At 39.3% G+C, this 24,810-nt stretch overlaps 1 protein-coding gene across 1 annotated transcript in view; it reads left to right on the top strand.

Annotated features, from left to right (window-relative positions):
* Nucleotides 1–24,810, top strand: part of C6 (complement C6) — a 64,362-nt gene that overhangs the window by 35,023 nt on the left and 4,529 nt on the right. The window contains exons 11-18 of the mRNA XM_059173884.1: nucleotides 3,412–3,578; nucleotides 5,203–5,428; nucleotides 6,550–6,721; nucleotides 6,974–7,085; nucleotides 10,170–10,302; nucleotides 11,241–11,429; nucleotides 17,326–17,416; nucleotides 20,810–21,051. Of these exons, the coding sequence (XP_059029867.1) occupies nucleotides 3,412–3,578; nucleotides 5,203–5,428; nucleotides 6,550–6,721; nucleotides 6,974–7,085; nucleotides 10,170–10,302; nucleotides 11,241–11,429; nucleotides 17,326–17,416; nucleotides 20,810–21,051 (1,332 nt within the window). The remainder of the gene's footprint in view (nucleotides 1–3,411; nucleotides 3,579–5,202; nucleotides 5,429–6,549; nucleotides 6,722–6,973; nucleotides 7,086–10,169; nucleotides 10,303–11,240; nucleotides 11,430–17,325; nucleotides 17,417–20,809; nucleotides 21,052–24,810) is intronic.

Genomic DNA, 24,810 nt, shown 5'->3' with positions numbered 1-24,810 from the left:
ATTACAGCAAAAAAAACAAGAAAGAACATGCGAAACAAATAACCTAGTAATATAGACTGAAGTATTGATATAGACTCTATACCAGTTTTTCATGCAAAAATTAACAACAATGTGAATTCAATAAATCAAGTGCTCAGAAGCAAAAAGATTATAAGAATTAATTAAAAAGGCAAATTTCAAAGCTAAGGTACAAAGACAAACAAACATTGAAAAATATCACCATTATACTTCTAAATGAATTAGATACTGCAAGAACAAAATATAATTGCCTGAAAATAAAACCAAGAAAGTTAATCACATTCAGAAGGATTTAAAGTAATTCATAATAAATGCAGAGAAAATTTAGATATTAACATTTATTAAGAAAAATCTAATTAAAATGGAATGAAAAATACAATTTAATATAATTGTCAGATATTTTAGGATGTGGAAATTTGTATTCCTGCAATAGAGATCCCCAAAAATCAAAGAGGAAAACTGTTAAGAAAAGAAAAAAAAGACACAACTATATATGAATACCTATATATGAATACATCCCTGAAATAAAGGAACAAATTTGTTTTGATTATATGCATCAGAGATATGGTTCAAATATATAACTTCAAGACAAACCCTAACTAATTTACTATATACAGTTTTAAAAAATGAATTATTCAATTATCTTGACTGAAGGAACAAGTCTCCCACAGAACAACCAAAACAACAAAAATTGTCTGTCCTCAGACTTCTCTATAACTAAATTCAATGCTATAAGACAATAATGTCCACAAATTTCTGAGAGAGGGGGAAAAAAAGTAATTTCCTATATGATGGTAATATGAGGACATCTCAAAACCTGAGAGAATTTTGAGAATATACTTACTGGAAAAAAAAATCAAAACTGCCCTGTTATCAATTATAAAATTCATCCAACAAAGAAATGAGAAAATGTCAAATATGGACCCACAGTTTTCAGCTTGTAAGAATGAGGTGAGGACACTGCAAAATCCGAGTGTATTTCAATGGTGTCCATACTGGTTTATCCATTAGCCATTGATACCCATGTGGCACATTGCTAATACTCCTGAATTATGTGAACTCTCTAACTCGAAATGTTTCTAGGGAATATAGTCACTTCTAAACCTACAGGATGAAGTCCAATCTCCTTGACTTTCCATCCAGATCCTCTCTGTCTTGCTGCTCTTCCCCTACCTGAGCCTTCAACTTCAACTCAAGTGGTTGTCCATGGGCACTGTTTCCAGAACTTGGAACCATCGGCCCCTCTCTCTGGGTCTCTGCCCGTGTTGGGAGGGCATTGCCCCCTACCATGTCTTAGCTTTGCCTCAAAGTCCTTTCATAGTTCTATCCTCCCTAAGTGCCTAAAATCACAGAATTCTTCCACGGCCCTAACTCAGGAATCCTGAATTGTTGCACCACTCTCTAACACTAAGACAAAATGTTGGGTTTTTTGTGCACCTTTTTTCCCCCTCCCTAACCTCCCTTCTTATCTTCCTTCCTTCCTTCTTTCTTTCTTCCCTTTTTTAGTTCTCTATGGTTTTGCTAATATTATTTATGTACTTATTTTCTCTTCTCATTGAGAGTCTATGTCCTTCAAATACAAAAGCCATATTTTACATTTCTCTCAGTCTTTAACCTAGCATATAGCAGATTCTCAACAAATGCTTATTAATCGTGATGAAAATTTGCCTAATGTCAAAGCACATTTAAGAGTAAAACATACATGAAAACATACTCTGTCGACGTCTGATCCTGAGCTTCTTTGATTAAATCACTGGGCTCCAAACTTTTAAAATCTGTAATTATATCATTAAATTTTTTTTACTATATGTCCCTAATATACTTACTTAAAAAATACTAACAAACTTTATAAATGTAGTATTCTAAAAATATGTTATGCACAAAAATATATACAGACATGGAAAAGAGAAATTTTTGAAATATAGCTTACATGAAATAAACAGAATTTTTCAGTGTCCTGCTCATATTATGACAAATTAATATTTCATCAAAAACTCCTTGAAATGTTTGATATGTTTTGGGCAGCTTTGGTATCAGTCTCATGTTGTGGCTTACGAGAAGCTTGTGTAAGTAACAGAAACATCTGTTCTTCAATATACTACCATCCTTAATATGCATTTCCTTCCTGGAATCTTTTTAAACCACTCATTGTCTTGCAAGAATTAGTTCTGTTCCAGCTAGCTCATGGAGTATAAACAGACTTAATGCTTACTCTTTCTTCAGGACCCCCCGCTTATCATATTAACTCTTACTGGTGTCAATCCGTTCATGAAATACATGATATCAAGCCAAATGTGAACTAGCGTGTCAGAGCTACTGACAATTGGTACACGATATATTGACAAATACTAATTTCTCTCCTTTTTTATATGAAAAATAAATACAAAACCTCTAAAATGTTTTCTTATACCCCCTCTGTGTTATCTTACACAACCTCACTTTGAAAGGGATATACTACTTTCTTCACAGAGAGAGTACTTCACCCACTGGGCTCTTGTTCTAGATTTTCACTGTAGAACTTCAAATCAACGGAGCCATGGCTGATCCATACTGCACAATAGATGCAAAATTAATGCCATAAACTCTCACCCAGAGCACTAACCTCCTCTTCATTTGCTTTTATTTCTCACTATGATTTCCTATTACTCAGTCCCTACCTTTGTTAATTAAAGACATCATTAACTCATAGGAATTGTTTTTTGAAAATCTACGTAAAAGATCTGCATACTGTACATTAAATATCATTGCTCCTAATGAAACAACGTGCCACCTCTTAACTTGAGGCTTAACTTTTTCTTCCTCTTTTATTAGTTGTATCATTGCCCCCTGTCTTTGAGCTTAAAAGCATTCTATCAACTTTAAATGGAAATCTCCAGCCTGGCAGTCCACTGATTGGATATCAGAAACCTGGTGATTTGTGCTATTCTGAAGTCCCAAGTCATATACTGATACACTTCAAAAGTGGGAGCTCTGGCTTCCAAGAGCTGGGAGCGGAGTAGCCTGGACTGGGGCAGCATCTACGCCCCAGTCTACTCCCTCTACTCCACCCCTAGTTACTGGACATGTGTTCAGGTTAAATTACCTCTAGCTTCAGTGCCTGTGTTTATAATAATATCTACTTCTCAAGATTGTTGTGAGAATAACTTAAGACAATCAGTGCAAAGTGCCTGGCATAGACAAGTTGCTTAATAAATGGGAACAGCTAACACCGTTATCATTTCTGTTACTGAACTCCCTGGAGGGTTGAGGCGGACTGTTCTCTCGCCTTTCACTAGCTTTTTTAATGTAGCTACATGACTACCATCTACTTCTCCTCCCATGCAAACAGGCTTTTCTTTAAAGTCTGAATGTGCAGTAAAGTTAAGTGAGTCATTTTCTTGAAACACCTTGCAGGTTCGGTTTTGCAGGGAGCAGAGAAATCTATTTCCCTGACTCGAGGTGGGAGGAGTAAGTACGCCGCCGCCTTGGTGTGGGAGAGGGGGACCTCTGGTCCTGCGGAGAAGGAATTCTCAGAGTGGTTAGAATCCGTGAAGGAAAATCCCGCTGTGATTGACTTTGAGGTAAGAGTCAGAAATATTATGCGTCAGAGAGCTACAGTGGTTCTCTAGCAACCTAAACTGCACACCATGTAATCCCTTTTCCGTTTTCCTCGCACTCGAGAAAGGAAGATGTCTTTCTTTAGTGTGCATTTCTTTTTTAAAATGTTAAATCACACATCGATTATGTTTGCTCTTCAAATGAGCGATCTCTGGTAGAATCCTTAGCATACATAAAATACCAGGAAGGGTAATTTATTTTTAAGATTTTATCTATTTATTTGACAGAGAGAGAGAAAGGGAGCACAAGTACAGGGAGTGGCAGGCAGAGGGAGAGGAAGAAGCAGGCTCTCCACCTGGCAGGGAACTGGAGCGGGGCACCTGTTGTGGGGCTCAATCCCAGGACCCTGAGATCATGACCTGAGATGAAGGCAGCCGCTTACCTGCTTAACTGACTAAGCTACCCAGGAGCCTCCAGGAAGGGGGAATTTGGGGAATACATCTGCTCAGGCTTGCCTTAACTGGTGCTTTTCAGCGCCCCGTCTGCATAATAAATCTGACTGGTGTACCTTTCTTGCAACTTTTTATTCCATGAGCATGCCTAAATGTTCAGTCTAGCTCTGTGGGATAAATGGGGTCTTAGACCCATTTGGCTTTCAGTTTCTATCACTATTGATTAAAATTACCTGTCCTGTATTTGTTAGGATTACATAAAAAGGTGATTTTTATTATTGATGGAATACTTTGCCCACATATCAGTCATATCATTTAGAACCAGTTTTGACTAAGCATAAACACATTTTTAAAGTCCTCAAAGAAGCTATTCTGCTCATTTCATTTAAATGAAGACAAAGTAGTTTAATCATTATGAAAGAAGAATAATTTACATGCAACGTGAAGATACATTGAGCTCCACAGGCTATGAGGGGAAAATGAGATTTGGCTGCCCATCTGGGCACCTGTGACTCATATGCTGCATTACATAGTCATTCCTTTGAGGTTTTCAAATGTTAATAAAATGAGCCCTGATTTTGTGTTAGTTCTATTATTTGTTACCATAATTCTTCCATACATCCTACGGTCAAGTTCTTCTCTCCCGCTGCATAGTTTCTCATCTGGTCCCACCAAGAGCCAATCCTGTCTGTGGAAAAAAGAACACAGAAAGCCTCTCTTCACCCTCTCTAGATTTTTCTGCTTAAATCAAACCTAATGAGGTTTTGGCAGAGCGTGCACGAACCGCCCAACTCTCCATCACCTCTCTCAGTGACTTGAGGCATGTATTTGTTGCTTACTGAATAATGTGGTATAAGTCCAAAGAAGCGACACCTCCCGGGAGGCTTCCTTCCTAGCCCAATTCCAGGGAAGGTAAGCACCAGAGACATCACATCAGGGACAAGAGAGTCCAGGTAATCCTGTAGAGAGCTGCTCTACCCTCCTTAGTAGGGAAAGAAAAGAAACTCCCCTGCTCTCATACAGAGGGTTTTTCTCCACTAGTTCAAAAAGCAGATATGCTATCTTGCACAATAATACCTTTGATGTGTAAGATTTTCCAGACCTTTCCTCTCAGTCCATGAGAATTGATCAGTAATGGCAGCATATGCCCAAGGAATGTGGTGGACCACACCGCCTCTCTACCATCTGCTCTTAGCTTGCTCCCATCACGGACTTGGTGAGAAACATCCCCTGTGCGGTGACAAGAAGGAGCAACCTCAAGAAAGCTTTCCGAGAATACGCGGCCAAGTTTGACCCTTGCCGGTGCGCCCCATGCCCTAATAACGGCCGCCCTACGCTCTCGGGGACCGAGTGTCTGTGTGTGTGCCAGAGCGGCACCTACGGAGATAACTGTGAAAGACGCTCCCCAGACTATAAATCCAGTGAGTATCTGTGACTTCCTGTGGGGGAGGCCCCTCTTCCCCACCAAAAGGTGTCCTAGGTTGGTCAAGGAAAACAAAAATTTTATTTTTCACCTTATGCAAACTCACAAGGAAAAGAAGCCTGTAAAAAATTAAACTCTAAAGTCAAACAAACAGCCCGGTGAGAGTGAGGCTCTGCTGTAACCTACCAGCTGTGTAGCCTTGGGAAGGTCACCCAACCCCTCTCTGCCTCAATCCATTCATCATCAAATGGGGACAATGCCAGTATGTACCTGAAAATTTTATATATGTATGGAATAGGCAGCACAATGCTTGTAACCTGGGCACCTGTGGCCAATAATAAATAAATAAATAAATAAATAAATAAATAAATAAAATAATTTATTAAAATTAAATCATCAATTTAATTTTAAATTAGTTAATTTAAATTTAATCTAATAAATGTATTTACTTTAACTTAAAATTTAAAAATTTAAGAAATTTAACATTTAAAATTTAATTTAATAATTTAAATTAATCATTTAAAATTTAAATAATTCAATAATTTAACAATTTAATAATTCAAATTAAATTAAATTGTTAATTTATTAAAAATAAATAAAATAATAAACCATACTATAAAATAAAGTATGTGATACTGTTGTTATAAGCCTGTTCTGTTGTATAATGTAGAATGACGATGGCTTTATAATCAGAGATAAATTAAGCCCCCACCTAAGTTTTCATACAGGGCTAAATAACATTCATGGCTACCTCTAATCCTCCTTAGAAAGGGGATGTGTCATGTGGGTAAGAATGTATTCTATTACCTTTAAGAAAATAATTTGATATATATTATATTCAGAAGTTTGTCTTTATACATATATGTATGCATCTACATATGTGTGTATGATAGTTGATAGTCGAAAATGATTCATAATTATTGCCATTTTACTCAGGCTGTGGGAACAGGAAAGGGAAGTCAGGCAAGGTGTCAGGCCCTTTGCACAGGTAATTTCTTTTGGACCATCACAGGGTCCAAAGAATCACACAGCTAAAAAGTGAGGAGACGACGTTAGCTGGCTTCACACCCCTGGCTGTCTCAGCTGCACCAGGAAGGCGGGGGGTTTCCTGTGTTCCAGATGCGGTGGATGGGAGCTGGAGCTGCTGGTCTTCCTGGAGCGCATGTGATGCTACTTACAAGAGATCCAGAACCCGAGAATGCAACAACCCCAGCCCCCAACTGGGAGGGAAAAACTGTGAGGGGGAGAAGCAGCAAGAGGAGCACTGCACGTTTTCAATCATGGAGAACGAGTAAGGATAGGCGACGGGGATTTTTTTATTTTCCTCTAAGGAAAGAATCAGAATTTTACCTATTCCAACACAGTGTGTTAGTGGGGGTATTGGTGGATCTGGTGCTACCCATTTCTCTCTAATGTTTTCTCTCTATATATCTACGCGTACAATTCATATGTAAATGGGTTGTGTGTTATATGGGTATCTATATACACCCACCCAAATACACATTTGTTACATTATAAACACATATTTACTTTCCTCTTTTAGTGGACAGCCATGTGTCAGTGATGATGAAGACAGGAAAGAGACAGATCTCCCTGAGACAGAATCAGATTCAGGGTGTCCTCGGCCAATTCCTCCGGAAAATGGATTTATCCGGGTAAGCATCCTGACCTTCACTTCGACTTTGGAATCCAAACCATAGAACATAAACTAGGCATTTTCTTTTATTTAGCGTCATTGTTTTCCCAGTTTAATCATCTTCTATTGACTTAAAAATTAATACTTAGAAACACTCTACCATGCCTATGTCTTGAATTCCCTGGAGAGGTCTCCCTCCACACCTGGTTGTTAGACCAAGGACAGCAGGTCGCCTACGTTTCTTGGCACTACTGGCTCCTAAGCTAATGATCCATTATGTGAATGGAAAGTGGAGCTTGGCCACAATATCGGTTCAGATGACTTTTGAGAATCAGAGACTAAGATATGACTATTTATTTCTAAGTCTGAGCAAACTAATCTACTATCTAAGACATGTTTTCAGAGAGAAAGCTTAATCACAGGAGGTGTAGAGCCTATAAGTTAGAAACCTGTGGAATTAAGTTAGAAACCTGTAGAATTCTTCAGCAGACAATACAGTTTTAATACCTTTTAATTTTATCTTTTTTTCATTGAGCTGCAATGTTTCTATGGTTTAAAATAACTAAATATGTTTGTCAGACAGACCTGTGGTTGAGATATAAATTAGACATATAATATTTAAAATGGATGACAGAAGGCATGCTCCTTAATCAATTTTACCTTCAAAAAAATTTTTTTAGCTTTCTTAAATTCAGCAAAGCCTTTAATCTTTTTCCTACTGTGTCATATTTATGATCAAAAATCAATAACCCTCAATTCTCCAATGCCGCCATATAAATATCTATGGAGGCTAGTTCGGGCTAATGTACCCTCCGCATTCATTTGTCTTCTGCCTAAAGATTGTAAGGGGAGGAAATATTTTAGAGTGAAATAAATGTCATTTAGTCCTTAGAACAGAGATCCAAGAACTCTACAGGGCACTGGAGGGCTTGTTAAAACACAGATTGCCGGGTCTCTTGCCTGGGATTTCTGATTCAACAGGTCTTGGGTAGCACCCAGAAACCGTCCTGTCTAAGGAGTTCCCAGGTCATACTGATGTGGCTATGTCCAGAACCACAGTGTGGGAATGAGTCCCCCAAAAACAGGGGTCAGCAAAATGTGGCCCACAGCCCAAATCTGGCCGGCCATCTGTTTTCCTTTCTTTTCTTTTCTTCTTTTTTTTAAACAAAGTTTTGTGGGAATACAATCACACTCATTTATTTACGTATTATCCATGGTGGCAAAAACCGGAGAGCTGAGGAGTCACTGCCAACCCCGTGTAGTGAGGAGCTGTTGCTAGTCCCTGGCCTAGAACATACTCTTCAAAATTACATTTTGTCAGGTCCTGATACCCAAATAATTTTTAACCTGTTTTTGCCAGCTTCTCACAAACACTGTTAAAATGATCAACATTCTAATTTTAAAAGCACACAAAGGGTTTCAACAGTGATGCATTATTCGAATGACTCTTTTTATAAAATTAGATGATGTGTTTCCATTCCTATGAATATATTTATTACTTTTTGTTCTCTTTTGTTCTTTATTAAAGACCCACTCTCTATTGACAGTAGTTTTTACTCAAACATAATATAATTTTGATTTTTCCTAATGAGTACCTTCTGGGATTCCATGTAGAAAGATAACCCCTTGTTCTGAGAGAGAGGCAGCTACGCCTCCTTCTAGGCTAGAGCAGCCATGTCCTTGCACAGGAAAGTAATTGCCTACCCCCGTAGGCAAGCGACAGTGACAGTAGGTAAAGTTCTCTTGTTCAGTCAGTCTAGCAGATGTGTTGGTGGAAGTTTGAACCTACACTCACAGGTTCCAGCCTCATAAGATAAACAGAAGCAGAAGCACAGGAACACATATTTATTTGGGGAGAAATGCAAGAAGAAATGTGCAGACTTTGAATAAAATATCCATATCCTTAATGCTATGCCTTAGTCGATTTCCCTTAGAAACAAAGCCACACCCATAATAACCAGCAGTGGAATAATCTTTTAGTAGTCAGGAAAGTAATCTTCTTCTAGGAGAAAAGTTGAATTATGTGGCCAAGTAATAATGAAAGTTAACAATAGAGCTTTTTTTTTTTCCACTTCCCTCAAAATTCGCGATTTCAGTTCTCAGAGAGTAACTTCCTAGTCAATTCTTTGCATTTTTCTTCCTCTCAGTAAGGAAAAAGAGTGTTACATTACTGCCCCCTCAGAAGAATGGTGTTTTGCATTCTTTCAGCAGAGTTAGTAAGCCTTTGTAAAGACAGGTGAGGCAGAAATCTGCTAGTGGAAGTGCCACTCCTGAGTCGGGAATGAAGCTGCAGTGTAGCACATGTTAAAAAAAAAAAAAAAATAGGTCTTTGTACGAGTTTCCACCAGACCTGAGAGAATGGTGCACCTCATGAAGCTGGGAAAGTGAAGGTTTTCATAAAGGAAATTCTATTTGAGTTGGGTCCTGAGAGAGGGAAAGACAGAAGGTGTGGAGCACGGAGGGAACAGCCTGATAAAGACATGGTGGCATGACTGAGAATATCACGTTCAGAGAATGGCAGGAGGTTTTGTTTTGTGAGAGGTAGGTTTTACAGGAGCAAAGGTTTTAGTGAACTCCCACATGATGGTAGTTGTACTTTAGTTACACATAACTGGGAAACTATAGAATGACTCCTGGGTTACTAGGAACTGAGTAACACTTTTACATGACATGTAGTTGATTAGCCACTATAGCAAATCCCTGTAGAATACATTATTTATTCAGTTTATAGCTACTCTAGGGTCAGTATATACAGATTTTTAACTTTTACAGTGGTAGGGCATGCTATATCCAGTGGGGAGGAAGTTTCTAAGAAAAAAAAAAATATATATATATATATATAAATTTAGAGCAGCAATATGGAAGGTGGCTTAGAAGAAGGCCCAGTTAGAAGGTTGTCCTTGTAAGAGATCATAAATTCCATGATCAAAGACAGTGATGGTGGCAAAGGAAAGGAGGAGCTTTGAGAGATGTTTAGAAGTAGAAACTGAGAGGACTGTGACTGAGGACATCAGGAGTGAGGGAATGGAAAGAATCCAGGACTACCCCCGAGGTATTTAGAGTTCGTGGCATTGATAATTTATGGCTTCTGTGTTAATTCTAGAATGAGAAGAAACTGTACGCAGTTGGGGAAGATGTGGAAATCTCCTGCTTTACTGGATTCACAACTGTGGGCTACCAGTACTTCAGATGTTTACCAGACAGGACGTGGAGGCGAGGAGACGTGGAATGCCAACGTGAGACACAGGCAGACTTTCTGCATGACTACTCTAAAGAATGAATGTGTCCCATACACCTAGAGCAAAATCACACCCTCAGATCACTACTTCGTACGATTTTACGTAACTCTGGTAAAAAAGTCTAGCGAAGCAGAAAAGAGGATTCATTTGGTAAAATTCAATTTCAAGATGTCTTCCTATTTCAGTTCTCAGGCTGCTGTATCTTAGCCTCCTAGACGCAGGACTACAAAGCATGTGCTTAGCAAAGAAATCCTGAAAGTCCGCTACCTACTTCGAACCTCAGACCTCAGGACCTTGCTTGATGCCCCAATTAATGCAAATTGATGAGTCCCAGGAAGATGATACTTACATTCCTTATGTATCAGAAATGGGATTTTATGTGACATGCAGATTTCTCCTTGGAGCATGTTCGCATCCTTTATTAAGGAAGAGAGGAAGAAGCCTGCCCATTTGTAGGCTACAGTAAAGTCAAAATAAGATTTCTAGAAGGCTCAAGTAGGAACCCCAAAGAGTTACTAGGGAGCCCCACGAAGGAGAGTTGAGACCAGTGTCTATTAGGACGTCTGCCTCTGGTCATCCACACTGTGGTGACTTGCTTTTGGGAACCCCTGCTATGGAGAAGAAGGGAAAAAGTATGTTTTAAAAGGAAAAGTCCCAATAATGTAATGAAAGTGGAAAGTTTCTGGAGCCACATCCTTAGCAAGGGAACCTCAGATGATGGAGCTAAAGGGAGTGGCTCAGGGGAGAAGTCTCTCAAGGTGGGATCCTCCTTTGCCCACCCCCGGAACCCCACATTTCTGATCAAAACACGGCCTTAAAGCTGCACCCAAGCAATAAGTAGCATTAAAATCACCTCTTGGGCTGCCTAAAATCTGCTTACATTTGTTCAGTGTTCTGCTTCACTAAGCAAATCTGAAATGTTTCTCTGCCTGCAGAGACACAGTGCCTCAAGCCAGTCGCGCAAGAAGGTCTGACGATCTCACCATTTCAGAAATTTTATGAAATTGGCGATTCCATTGAGCTAACGTGCCCCAAAGGTTTTGTTGTTGCTGGGCCATCAAGGTACACATGCAGTGAGGGTTCCTGGACACCGCACATTTCAGACTCACTCACCTGTGAAGAAGGTGAGTAGCAGCTCAGGGGTCTGGGGTCTGCTAAGATGCCCCCTTCCCTAGAGTGGTTGTATAGCATCCACAGTGGGGCTATTTCCTGAGTGTGTTTTGGGAAGGGAAAGTAGAAGTTTCCCCAATGGGCTGGGTTTCATATTTCAACCTGTGTCATAATGAAGACAGGCAGAAAATGAAAGTTATTAGTCGGGTAGATATCTTCAGACTTTAGAGAGTGAGGTCAATGTTCTTCTCCAATAGAATGCTTCAGTTTTTGAATTTAACATCTAACAAAATCAGAATTTTTTAAAAGATTTTATTTATTTATTTGACAGAGAGAGAGAGAGAACAAGCAAGGGGAGTGGCAGACAGAGAGGGGGAGGCAGGCTTCCACTGAGCAGTGAGTCCCATGCAGGGCTCCATCCCAGGACCCTCGGATCATGACCTGAGCCAAAGGCAGATGCTGAACTGACTGAGCCACCCAAGCACCCTAACAAAATCAGAATTAATGAAAATGTGCTTAAAGTGGAGAGCCATAAAAAAGTAATGCATACTACTTTTTAATTACCTAAGCATTTTGTTTTCATTTAAAATATATAAATGCAGGATTATTCACTGATTTATCAAAGTAGGACCAAGATCTTATTTTCTAAAGGGTCTTCTGATATGAGTTCCAAGACTTCTTCCTCAAATAAAACAAATACCTAATGCATTGTCTATGTTATCTCATATCAATTCCTCTAAAACAATGTGTGTTTTTTTTAACTCCAGATGGGGCACTTCTTTTAAAAATCACCTCTGCTGGGGCGCCTGGGTGGCTCAGTGGGTTAAGCCTCTGCCTTCAGCTTGGGTCATGATCTCAGGATCCTGGGATCGAGCCCCACATCGGGCTCTCTGCTCAGCAAGAAGCCTGCTTCCCCCTTCTCTCTCTGCCTGCCTCTCTGCCTGCTTGTGGTCTCTGTCTGTCAAATAAATAAATAAAATCTTTAAAAAAAAAAATCACCTCTGCTTAGGTCCCATCCCATGATTCTGATGTCACTGAGCTGCAGAGGGCCTGGTATTTGGTGTTTATTTAAAATCTCTTCCAACTAGCCAGATCCATGCAGAGTTGAGAACCATTGTTTTGGAGAGAGGAAAAAACTTAAAGGCACTTTTGAAACAAATTAACTAGAGAAAGCTTTTAAATTTATCTACATCTGTATCTATCTATCAATATATACATAGAGTAGTCTGTTTACAAGCTTGTGTTGTATTTTGAGTAATTAGGGGAGGAATGTTCATTGAGGTAGTTCCACTTCTGGGTGGAAGCCTGCTTTTTTTCCAGGAATCCACATACCAATCTTTATTTGGATTGAGCAGAGCGCCATGGTGATTTTAGTTAGGGGCAAGGATCTTTCAAAACTACAGCGTAAATGGTATAATGAGGGAAAAGTCACCACATAACCTCAGCTTGCTGTTGGCCTAAGATTTCCTCACCACAACAGGTGGCCTCAACCCCCCTTTGATGCTTAGCAGGTGCCTTTCTGCTCCGTCCCTGCCCTGCTCATTACTATCTAACTGCCTACTCTAACCAGAGGAGCCTACAAACTGGGAAGTTCAATTATCAGGCAACTGTCATGGAGGGGCAGGAGAAAATAGTCTGGTGAGCAGTAACTTGGAAAAGTGGTTAAGGGCTTCTAATAATTCATATTTTCCAACTTTTTCAGCAAGCTTTTTTGAAACATGTCTCATTTTATTAAAAGAATCCTGGGGGCACCTGGGTGGCTCAGTGGGCTAAAGCCTCTGCCTTCAGCTCAGGTCATGATCCTGGGGTCCTGGGATCGAGCCCCACGTCGGGCTTTCTGCTCAGCAGGGAGTCTGCTTCATCCTCTCTGTCTGCCTGCCTCTGTCTACTTGTGATCTCTGTCTGTCAAAACATAAATAAGATCTTTAAAAAAAATAAAAGAAAGAAAGAATGAATGAATCCTGGAAGATGTATCTGAGATCTGGTATGATCAGGCCCATTTTGCTTGGGCCATTGCCAAGGTTGGGCAATTTGGGTCAACGGGAACTGACCAACAGAGGTACTCCTTCCCCAAGCTCACTGCCATCTGGCCTTCCATACCTTCTTCAGGCTATCCTAATGTGTGAATGAAAGGGGAAAAGTTACCTATTAAAATAACCTTAACACTATTGATAAAGAGATATCACAGAAATTTGTGAGAACTTCAAGTTGACATTATGGCTGGATTTCACTTGACTCCTGATCACGCATACAAGAGGGAACCACAGGTTTCAGATGGTTAAGATCCTCTTGGCGTCTTAGGTAGTATCTTCTCTCTACAAACAGCAGCACTATCACACACACACACACACTCACACACACACACTCCTATGATGCATTTGGAGAAGAAATTGAAATTATAATCCAATCTGAGAGAATGAACTTTTCTACATCCAGATAAAGTCAATAAACATCCTATCTCATACATTCTCTTTCCAGCAACCCTGGCAAAAAGATCAATGAGGGAAGTCAGAGAGAGAGAGAGAAAATCAATAAAGTTGAACACTTTCCTTTCAATGTGCGAGGAACTGTGAGACAAAGAGGCTTTCAGGCCATCCTTGGTTAGGAAAAGATTTTTTAATTATTTCAACGTGAAAAGGGTTTGGCTTCCTGAGGAAATGAGATAGTACATGCCTTCACAGTTACTTTTTCTTCCTCTGAGAAACTGACACTCCCAAAGATCCCCCCAATGCCAACCCTCCAAAGATCACAATGTTCTCCATTCCACATCCTTCACAAAGTGTGCGGCGCAGTATGGGCAGCTGACAGCTGATTCTGACTTCCACCTGATACACTGAGGGGTCGGACTCCTTGCGTGTGATCAATGACAACTTTGAATCAGTAGTGCCAAGTGCTTGAAAGTTGATTCTCTTTGGAAACGATGTACAGCTCAGAGTCCTTCCCTGACCTAAGTGTGGACTTATTTCCGAAGGGCAGAGAGGTATAGCTTCTACAACAAAGAAAAATAATCCCATGTCAATGGAAAAGCTCAATATCTGAGACCTTCCCAGCAGTGGTAGGTCCCCATGTTCAGTAAAGTTATGGGCCAGATTTCACCAGAAGGAATAAGGTTCCTGACAGAGAATGAGAGTGGGAAATAATGAAATTCATTGCTATGAAGAATACCTATTGATTCTTAAAATCTTTACTTTTGCCTCTAGCATAAACCTCCTTCCCTCATCAAACCTTCTGCCTCGTAGTGTAAAATGGCTATCTGTGAGCTTGGTCTCCTATTCCATCATTTAATATGGCAGAATATCTAGCTATAGCTGCCTACTGCCATCCTTTGATGATTACTTGTTTCCAGAAGCCATTGTGGTTCTGTGGATTAGTCAAATTCAGTTCTGGGAAGTTTGTTTCATGCAATAGGCTCAGAAAGTCAACTCTAGGTCGAGTTCAACTAGTCTAAAGGTTCTCTGGATGGCCCTTCATGTAAGCCAAGACAACCAAGACTTCCCCTTCATATAATACACCCAAGTGTTACTCCCTCTGCTTTAACGTCCATTGCTCACATACATACTGTTCAGTTGCTTGTCTTAGATCAAGCCTCATTTATTTGTGGATTGTTCCTTGTATTTCTCAGTTGAGGTCTCTTATTATATGGTCTCTGGAACCATGTTCCCTTTCTACAAAGCACCTATCATGGTCTTTATGTATAAACCCATTACTATGATTATTTATGATTAAACTATGTTTTCACAGTGTCCTTTACATTCATGCAAAAAAACTTCTGTTTTCATTCTTTTTATCTTTTTTCCCCGCCATCACATGCTAGTGCCTAGAATATCATGCAGGGATAAACACTTGCATTTGGAGTTGCATTTCTCCATGGATTCTTCTTAGAAGAAAATATGACTTTCGAGACATTACCCCCAAAAGAACCATTTTCACCATTGTCACCACCATCACTAAAAGTGATGGATATTATTTTGATCCTCATCTCCTTTGACCTCTTAGGAACATCCAACAGTGTTGACATTCCTTTTCTTTCCGTGGCTCCCAATATACAACACCATCTTTTTGGCTTCTGCCTCTCTGGCTGGTGCTCTCTGTTTTTGGCAGCCTCCCGCCTGTGCTTGGACATTAAATGCTGGAGTTCCTCAAGGCTCATATCTGTCCTCTCCCCCTTATGCTACTTTTTCCTGCTGGGGAATCATACCCATACATATGGCTTCAATGATTCCCCAAAGAACAATAATAATAAATTTATTTCATTAGCACAGACTTCTCCACTGAGCTTAAACCCAAATGGCCACATGTTAATAGATACATTTAAAATAGATATATTTTATGTACCTATTTTGATATAGTTTGTTTGAGTGTCTAAAAGACACCGTAAATTTAAGAATGCTTGGGTGGCTCTGGTAATGATCCCAGGATCCTGGGATCAAGTCCCACAATGTGCTCCTTGCACAGCAAGTAGCCTGTTTCTTCCTCTGCCTGCTGGTCCCCTTGTTTATGCTCTCTCCCTTTCTCTCAAATAAATAAAATCTTTTTAAAAAATAAAGACACCACAAATTTAACATTTGCAGATAAGAACTCTTGAGTCGTTACCCTTCCCTCCCTAAAACTAAGCATCTTTTTTTTAAAGGTTTTATTTATTTATTTGACAGAGAGAGAGATCACAAGTAGGCAGAGAGGCAGGCAGAGAGAGGGGGAAGCAGACTTCCTGCTGAGCAGAGAGCCTGATGCGGGGCTCGATCCCAGGACTCTGAGATCATGACCTGAGCTGAAGGTAGAGGCTTAACCCACTGAGCCACCCAGGTGCCCCCCAAAACTAAGCATCCTATAATATTTTCTATTTCAGTTAAAGCACCAAAGCCTATTGTCTAATGCAAGCCAGAAACCTAAGAATCATACTTTGCAGCTCACACAGCTTGCCCACGATATGCAATTTCATCCATTTAACCTGCTAAATATGTGCCAGGCTTATCTACTTCTCTTCATTTCCAACTCAACATTTTGGTCCAAATTACCATCCTCTTTCACCTGAACTACTATAATCATCTCGTAGATTGTCTACCTTCTCTGTCACCATGCCTCTTCAAATTCATTCTCCACACAGAAGCCAGAATTAATTCCTTTTTCAGAATCCAGACCTGATTTTGTCATGGGACCCCCTGTTTAACCCCCACCGAAGACTGGTCATTGTTTATAAAATAGAGGCAAAAATCTTTCAAAAGCCTTGTAAGCCCCCACACAGCCTGACACGCACTTACCTCTCTGGCCTCATCTTGTTCCATGCTTTTGTTTTTCTGCACTAAAACCACACAGGCCTTCTCACAGTTCCAGGAAATTCACTTGCTGCCTCTCTTTCGACATTCCATGCCTGATGGTTCCTCAGCCGCGAACACTTTCCCTTTCGTCTTTCCATTTTGCCAGTCCTAACCTTCCTCATGACATCAGATTTCTTGATTATGTTCTTTCTCTCTACTAGCATGAATAACATGAGCAATTCTATTTGTATTCGTGTGTTTGATTAATGTCAGTCTGCCCTCACAAAACTCTAAGCTCTGTGAGCATAGACTCTGTATGAAATTGTACTCAATCCACTATTTTCCAGAACTTAACACAGCGCTAAGACAGGAAGTATTTTAAGAACAAATGAACAGAAATTTCACCAATTCCATTTTCTTCAGTTCCATGAACTTTACAGCAACTTCAGGCTGGGAAAAAGACGGCTCATGAGAGCTAGAAAGGACCTTTCAGACAGGATATTTCATGAGAACATATTTGGAAAAAGGCAAAATGAATACCCTTACTATAGGTGATAAGAGAGAACTTTTCACCACTGCCTCCCCTCCTACGTCCAAACTTACCATTTGGAATCCATGCGGTGCACGGCTCTTTACCTCTTTTCTTTTGTTTCAGATTCTTTGACAAAATTAAAGGGCCATTGTCAACTAGGACAAAAACAGGTGGGATCTGAGTGCATTTGCATATCTCCAGAAGAAGACTGTGGGTGAGAGATACTCTATGGACTGTATTTGGAAAATGGGAAAACCAGTCTAGTGTAACCAGCTCGATAGAGGAGCTGAGCTTCTTGAAGCACAAACATGAAACATATTAATTTTTCACATAACTGATACCCCCTCTGCTGTGTTGATTTCTTCCCCACTGGTAGCAAGCTTTCTTAATTATCTCTCAGCCCATTCTCTAAGTTTGTGTGGCATTTGTTTATGAAGAAACTTGCAGTTTTGTTTATGAAGACTCATTCCTGTCCATAATGGGTTTCAGACTCAATTATTCTCAAAATCTTCCTCTTGCTCCTAAGCATGGGGTAAGGTTGTGACTCCAAAAGCTTAGAATAGAGACAATGGCATGAATACAGACTTCACAGATAAACACACCCCTTTGTCAGTTTATTTTTTCAAGCTGGGGTAGAGAGAATGAAGAGAGAAAATGATACATCTCCCTCTGACTGCCATGACTAGATGACTATCTCCTTTTTGTTGTTACAATTGCCTTATCTTTTTTTAAAGTAATCTCTACACCCACTGTGGGGTTTGAACTCACAACCTCGAGATCAAGAGTCACTTACCAGCCAGTCACCCCTAACTGCCTTTTCTTTACATGAACAAACTAAGGAGAGTCAAGGGAGCTTCTTAATTTAAGGGTTACTTTCAGCTGAGTTTAATTCAAAACAATGTTAGCTGAAGATAAATTTTGTTTCTCTATCTCACAAAATAAATGCAGAGGTAGGCATTCTAGGGCTAGTATGACGACTCTCTCGTTGCCAGTAAGACTGAGGCTCATTCCAGCTCTGGTTCTACCGTCGCCCTAAAAGTTATTTCATGGTCAGAGATCGCTCTGAAGAAGCAGGAAGGGAGCATACCAAAAATGGACATTTTCCCTCTTTTTAAGGAGAATTCTTGGAACACCCATCACTCACTTCTACCTCATTAAACTTCACTTATTCATATGGCCACATGAACTTGCAGGGGAGGCTGTGAAGTACAGTACTTTGGCTGGATGCATAGGCCCTATGAATAAAGTTATAGTCAAATGACTGAGGAGGAGAAAGACTGAACATTGGGATAGTAAGCCAATAGACTGTGCCCAGGTGTTATCCTTCACTTTTAACACTAATTAGCTCTCATGTTCCTCCATGCTGGTGAGCGAACACTTACAGGGATTTCTTATTTATTTAGGAACACTCTAGGGTATTTTTGCATATAATGCCACAAATAGAATTCAGCACAAAGGTGGTCCTCTCTACCTGCCCCCCACCCCAATTTTCACCAGAAATGGCCCACCGTGTAGCTTCTTGCTGGTGGAGTCTTCCTCATCCAGCAGATGGCCTCCTGGGGGGTACATGCAACCCTCATATTGCCCATGTAATGCAGGGGAAGCTTCTGTCTTAATCTTTGCAATACCAAGTTGGGAGAACACAAACCATCCTCTGGAACTGTCAGAATTTCAGCTCTTCCTTACCTCTCTAGCCTCTTTCTGTAGTCCTCAGCTCTCCTTTACACAGCATTGAAGGTATTTGTGAGAAGTGACTGGCCCCACAGCTTAAGTTCTCTGTGCACAGAGAGTGAGTGGCCTTTATTCCTGGAGATCAATTTACACACTGATGCCCTGATTGTGGACTCTAAAACTGACATCCAAGAAGAAACTCAAATTTACAGTAATCAAGAAGCTCTTATCCTCTCAACAAAAGGAGGACTGTGGCCACTGGCTAGGTTTCGGGAGGAAGACCCAGCATCTACTTAGGAAGATTAAGCAAGTTACCCCAGGAATGACATAAAAGCTCATGCCCTCAATTGCAGTACAAACACACTTGCAAATATATATATATTTTAAATATATATTTTTAATATATATTATATATATAAATAAGTGGTGTCATTTACGCTCTTCTCATTTTGACTACCCATCGTCATTCAGGGAAAATTCATCACTATACACATGGAGATTGAAAAAATACTATTTGGTTCATTTGAACATCCAAAATTTTCTTGATTCCAGTACCTTTTTTTTTTTTTTTCCCTTTGAGGGGTAAAAGGAGGAGAAAAACAGGAGTGATGTCATTTCCTTTTTGCATATTCTAATTATAAAAAGAAATATGGGCAGGTCACATTGTGGCATATTAATGCATTAGACTTAATCTAGAACCCCTATAGCTTTTTGATGTGTTTTATTTCTTCTCTCTTTGAATTCCTGTTTGGTTACTTGGCTTCCAATGGAGGTGAACTTAACAACCATACTTGAATGTTTTGTCTTGACTTTGTAACTGTGGCTACTTGAAATGAAGTTTATCTGGGGTTGATGGATGAATGGTAGATTTTTGCAATGTCTCAAGGCAATAGGATGTGTATTATTAAACTGTAGATATTCTTAGTACAGTAAATTTATGCTGATAATTTTATTCTGTATAATTTTTACCTTTTTGTTAGTATTTTTTCCTCCCACTTTATTGGTTTGCCTCCTGAGCTACCCCTCCTTACCCTCCCTTCTCCCCCAGTGTTTCAGTAAATTTAATTTAGGGTGCCTAGAAATTGCAAGTATTTTTGATTTGTATTTTATTATAAACAACTGGGTTTGTGACCTGTATTACTCCTGGTATCTTTAAAATATTGTGGGTGTTTTAATAAATTTTATATTTATTTTTTGCACTCAAATATATATATATATATATATATATATATATATATTTACATATATATATTTGTAAGTGTGTTTGTACTGCAATTGAGGGCATGAGCTTTTATGTATATATATATATATATATATATATATATATATATATATGGTTTCCAAATACTGAGTGTTATGGAGTTCTGAGGCAATTCAGAATATATGAGCCAGATTGGTCAGGGTTAGCTTCCAAGTGCAGAAGTGCAGCCAGTAATTGAACTGGACACAGAGAGGCACAGAAGAAAGACAATGCAATGCTGATGGAACAGAGCATGGGATGCCAATAAAGGAGAAGTAATCTTATCATTTTCAAAAATGATCAATACAATTGTCAGGTGATAGCGATCAGGAAGGAAAACAATACAATTCTAGAAAGGAAAGTTAATCGGAGTCAAGTTGTAGAAAGTTAATTGGAGTCAAATTGACTCCAATTGAGTCAAGATCCTCAATTTGAAGATCTTGAAGACCAGAATTGAAGAATTCAGACTTTGATTTGAAGACAATTGGGAGGAACACCAAGATAAAGATGAAACGTTAGAAGGATGAATCATAGGGCACGCCAGATGAGACGAAGAACCAAACAGAGAGAGGCTGGGGATGGGGGGGAGCATTGGGGAAGAAAACTGGGTGGTGAGTCTACATATTATATTGGCTGCCTGCCATCTCTTTTTTTCTAATCTTCATATGCGAATGTTTGCTTTCCTCTCTTGGGCAGCCATTATTCAGAAGATGTCTGCGTGTTTGATACAGACACCAGCCGTTACTTTACTTCATCTTCTTGTAAGTTTTTGGCCGAGAGGTGTTTAAATAATCAACAACTCCATTTTCTACATATTGGTTCCTGCCAAGATGGTCCACAGCTAGAATGGGGTCTTGAAAGGAGAAGACTTTCAACCAATAGCACGAAGAAAGAATCCTGTGGCTATGACACCTGCTACGACTGGGAAAAATGTTCAGGTGAGCTCCAGTAGTGACCACGTCCTAGAAAGGCTCACACATAATCTTCATCTCAACTAGTTCATCTTTTTTTTAAAGATTATTTATTTATTTATTTATTTATTTGACAGAGAGAGATCACAAGTAGGTAGAAAGGCAGGCAGAGAGAGAGGGGGAAGCAGGCTCCCCGCCGAGCAGAGAGCCCTATGCGGGGCTCCATCCCAGGACCCTGGGATCATGACCTGAGCTGAAGGCAGAGGCTTTAACCCACTGAGCCACCCAGGTGCCCTGCAACTAGTTCATCTTATTTGCATTTATACTCTTTTTAAAAACAAAACAAAAACTTTTCCTTAATCAAAAATAACTCCTTTACATTGTAAAAAAAAATTATAAAGTCATTTAAATAGAAAGAAAGAAAAAAACATAACCCACCCACTGTTAGAAATAGCCACTTTCATAGTTTTAGGGTGAATCTTCCTAATTACTGTTCATTGCATATACAATCAGTACTACCCTTAGACTCCCGTAGAAAATCACTTGTCCCAGTCTCATGCTTCAGGCACCATTCCCTACCCCCAGCTTTGGAAAGCTTTCATCAGAATTGTCTAAGTTTTCTTCTGGCATCTGGGACTGGCTGGGACAACATAGCCAGAGGACCCTGAGCCTAGACCAAATTCCTCGTGGATACTAATTGCCAGAAGCATCTTCTTCAAATTTTTATAAGTCCTCCTAAAGTGCCTGGGACTAGCCAAGGCTGGCAGTGTTAAACAGGTAGGACACTCTGGGCCCAGATGGGGTTGGCTCATGGGCTCAGGCACTGTTTCTCCCTTATGGAACATTCTCTGACATTCTGCTTCTCTCTCACCATGCATGAGGTCAACCAGCTGCTCCAAGGAGCTCTGGGACTCATGCCTGTAGAGCCATCTGTGGCTCAGAGCTAGAACATCATTTCCAGAAAGCAGCCTGGTGAGCCACCAACCAGCAGGGTATTTGTCAAGACTGCTTGAGATTGGACTGCTGGTATGGTGCTGACCCTCTAAATTAGAGTGATTGTTCTTATTTATACAGAGAGGCATTTCACAAAAAATAAAATAAAAATAAAAAATTCGCCAGGGCCTTATAAATCTCAGGGATGGCCCTGATTACATTGCATTTTTTTTTAAAGTATCACCCTTTACATCTTATTTTATATATTGCTGTTTTTCACTTAATATATCATGAAACTATTTTCACGTCATTATATATTATTTTGTAACATAATTTTCAATGTCTGCCAAAACCTATATGGACATTCTATAATTTATTTAACTAATTTTAAGTGTCTAGATCCTTCCCAATATTTTGCTGTTATAAACGGTGCTATAATAGACCAATCTATCACAGATAAATCTTTAAGATTATTTCCTCAGGATATACCTTAGAAAATGAAATTCCTAGGTAAACATGACTTCCGAATATAAAGTCTTTGTTGGTATTATGTATCAACTTGCTTTCCAGAAATGTTTTTACCATATTATATTCCTACCTACAAGATATAATTAAGACTGCCTTCCATACATTTACCAATGCTTGGAGTTTTTACTCCTTTATTTCTCTGTCAATTTGATACTCAGGAAGTGGTATTATGTTTCTACTTTCTGTAAGTTGCCCAATTTTGATCAGTATCAAATCATCTTGTAGCTAAACACTACTACTCATTTTTCATTGCCAGACTAACACCATTACCCAACTGACATATCTCTCATAGATGATAACTTATGGTAGAAAAGTACTGAAAGTATTATGTAATATCATTTTATATTTAAAATATAACCTTTTTCTTTGAAAATGGTAGCATAGGAACATTACTGTCAGGAATGCACACTGAAGATTAAAGGAAACAGGATTAAAATGGTCCCTCTATCTGTGCTACAATAGGGGAACTGGTATTTGAGGATGTGTTTAGTGTGAGCTTCCCTTCTTCCATACTTATCATGAAGAAAAGATTTTCATGGAACCCTGTATAGTAATGAATTTTTTTTCTATTTTCCACAAATTATTCTTTTCAGATCTGTCAGAGTAACAAATAATATCTGGCTTACAATTTCATCAAAATCTGCTTTTTCTATTAGCTCTTCACTGTACATATATCTAAATCCTACAGTCTCCAGGAGTCTGAGTTTGTCTAAAAAAAGAACAAGAAAAGTTTGAATATTTAATCAATATTGCTCAAGTTAAGAGAATGTCCTGGGATAGTCAAACTAATACATGGATATTTTGTAATGAGAAATTTAAGCCATTTAAAAGATTCTTTAGTTTTATACACCATCAGAGTACTGAAAGCATTTTTCCATCTAAAGATATGGTCTGCCTGGGTCAGTCTTCTTCAATTGGTGGGGAAAAGTCAATGTCACAAAGAATTCTGTTCAGTAACACTATAGAAGAGCATCACTGTACAAATCACAGCATTTATGAAAATGTATTTTTAGCAATCCACTCATGGCAAGTTGGGATATTATTAATTTTGAGTTGAACTGAAGGTCTTCTTGGTTGAACTGTGTTCTTGAATACATTGCATACTTTGCTATGCTTTTCCTTCTCTAAAATGAAATAAAGAAAGGTTTAAAATGGAACTTCAAAATTACATAAAGTTCACTTTTCAAAAGTTAGAACATGAATGGCTTCTTAAGGAGCCTATTTTTATGGACATGGGATGTTTTGCCTAAATTTCAAAAATATCCACCATTGGCTAATTGAAGGGGGAAATTTATTTGGCACACATCCATTTAGTAGCCAAGATGTGGACGTCACTGTACAAGGTATGATAAAGACACTGAAGATAAAGGATAAAAATCTTCTGGCCTGGAAGTGTTTCATAAGGCTGGTAGCATGAGAACTGAATGTTGGAGGATGCATTAGTAGAGGTGGTAGGAAGGGCCTTTGGTGCTGGTAGTCTACGGATAATCTTGCTAAGAGCATTTAAGCCATAACCATCCTAAAGGAATGGTGACCATGGCCTTTCCAAAAGCCTGGGGAATGGACATCCTCTCCAGAGGTGTCCTTCACTAAACCCTATTGTTTACAACAATGAGCAAGACCTTTCCCAACTAGAATCTTCTCTAGCTGGTGATAGAGGGCTTACAAGAGAATGCATGCTCTTTCATGAAATGTTTCCTACCAAAGACAGGAAGTCAATGAGTGTCTCCCTACTTCTTTCCCCCATTTTCTTACATTGGGAAAGAACCGATATCTGCCTAAAAGAAGCTACTTCTTAATGACATCATCACTGATTCTCAGTCTGACTCAGATAATTTGGCAACATGAGTTTTCCCAGATCTATCAATACACTTCTTTTTGAATATTTACACCTGTAACCCAAAATTCAGAACTGAAATCAACTGATGAACCTGAATTAATTGAGCACCTCAGTAAGAGGTAAATGGGACATAGAGATGAATGATCTCTCAAATAAACCACTTATAACTGTCTTGAGAGAAAGACATGTCAGTGTCAGATATAGTACTAACAAATGTCAGATATAGTACTTACAGATTTACACTATTAAATTTAGTTAAAATTTTAATTGACGTTTAGTTGGTATGGGACAAGTGACTATGAAATGCTTCATGGAGGAAGTGAGACCTGTAAAAACTGGATATGTGGAGGAAAGTGGGAGGGAGCACATCAGTGTAGCAAAAGAAGAGGATAGCGTGGGCAAGAGTACAAAAACTAGACAACCACTGAGGTCTTGGTTGGGAGGCACAGAGGGACTTACTCTACCTGGAAGACAATATGCAAAGA

The sequence above is a fragment of the Mustela lutreola genome, chromosome 5 (assembly GCF_030435805.1).
Source record: "Mustela lutreola isolate mMusLut2 chromosome 5, mMusLut2.pri, whole genome shotgun sequence".
NCBI lineage: Eukaryota > Metazoa > Chordata > Mammalia > Carnivora > Mustelidae > Mustela > Mustela lutreola.
Note: the sequence above shows the minus strand (reverse complement) of the source record. Positions and strands in the feature narration are given on the sequence as shown.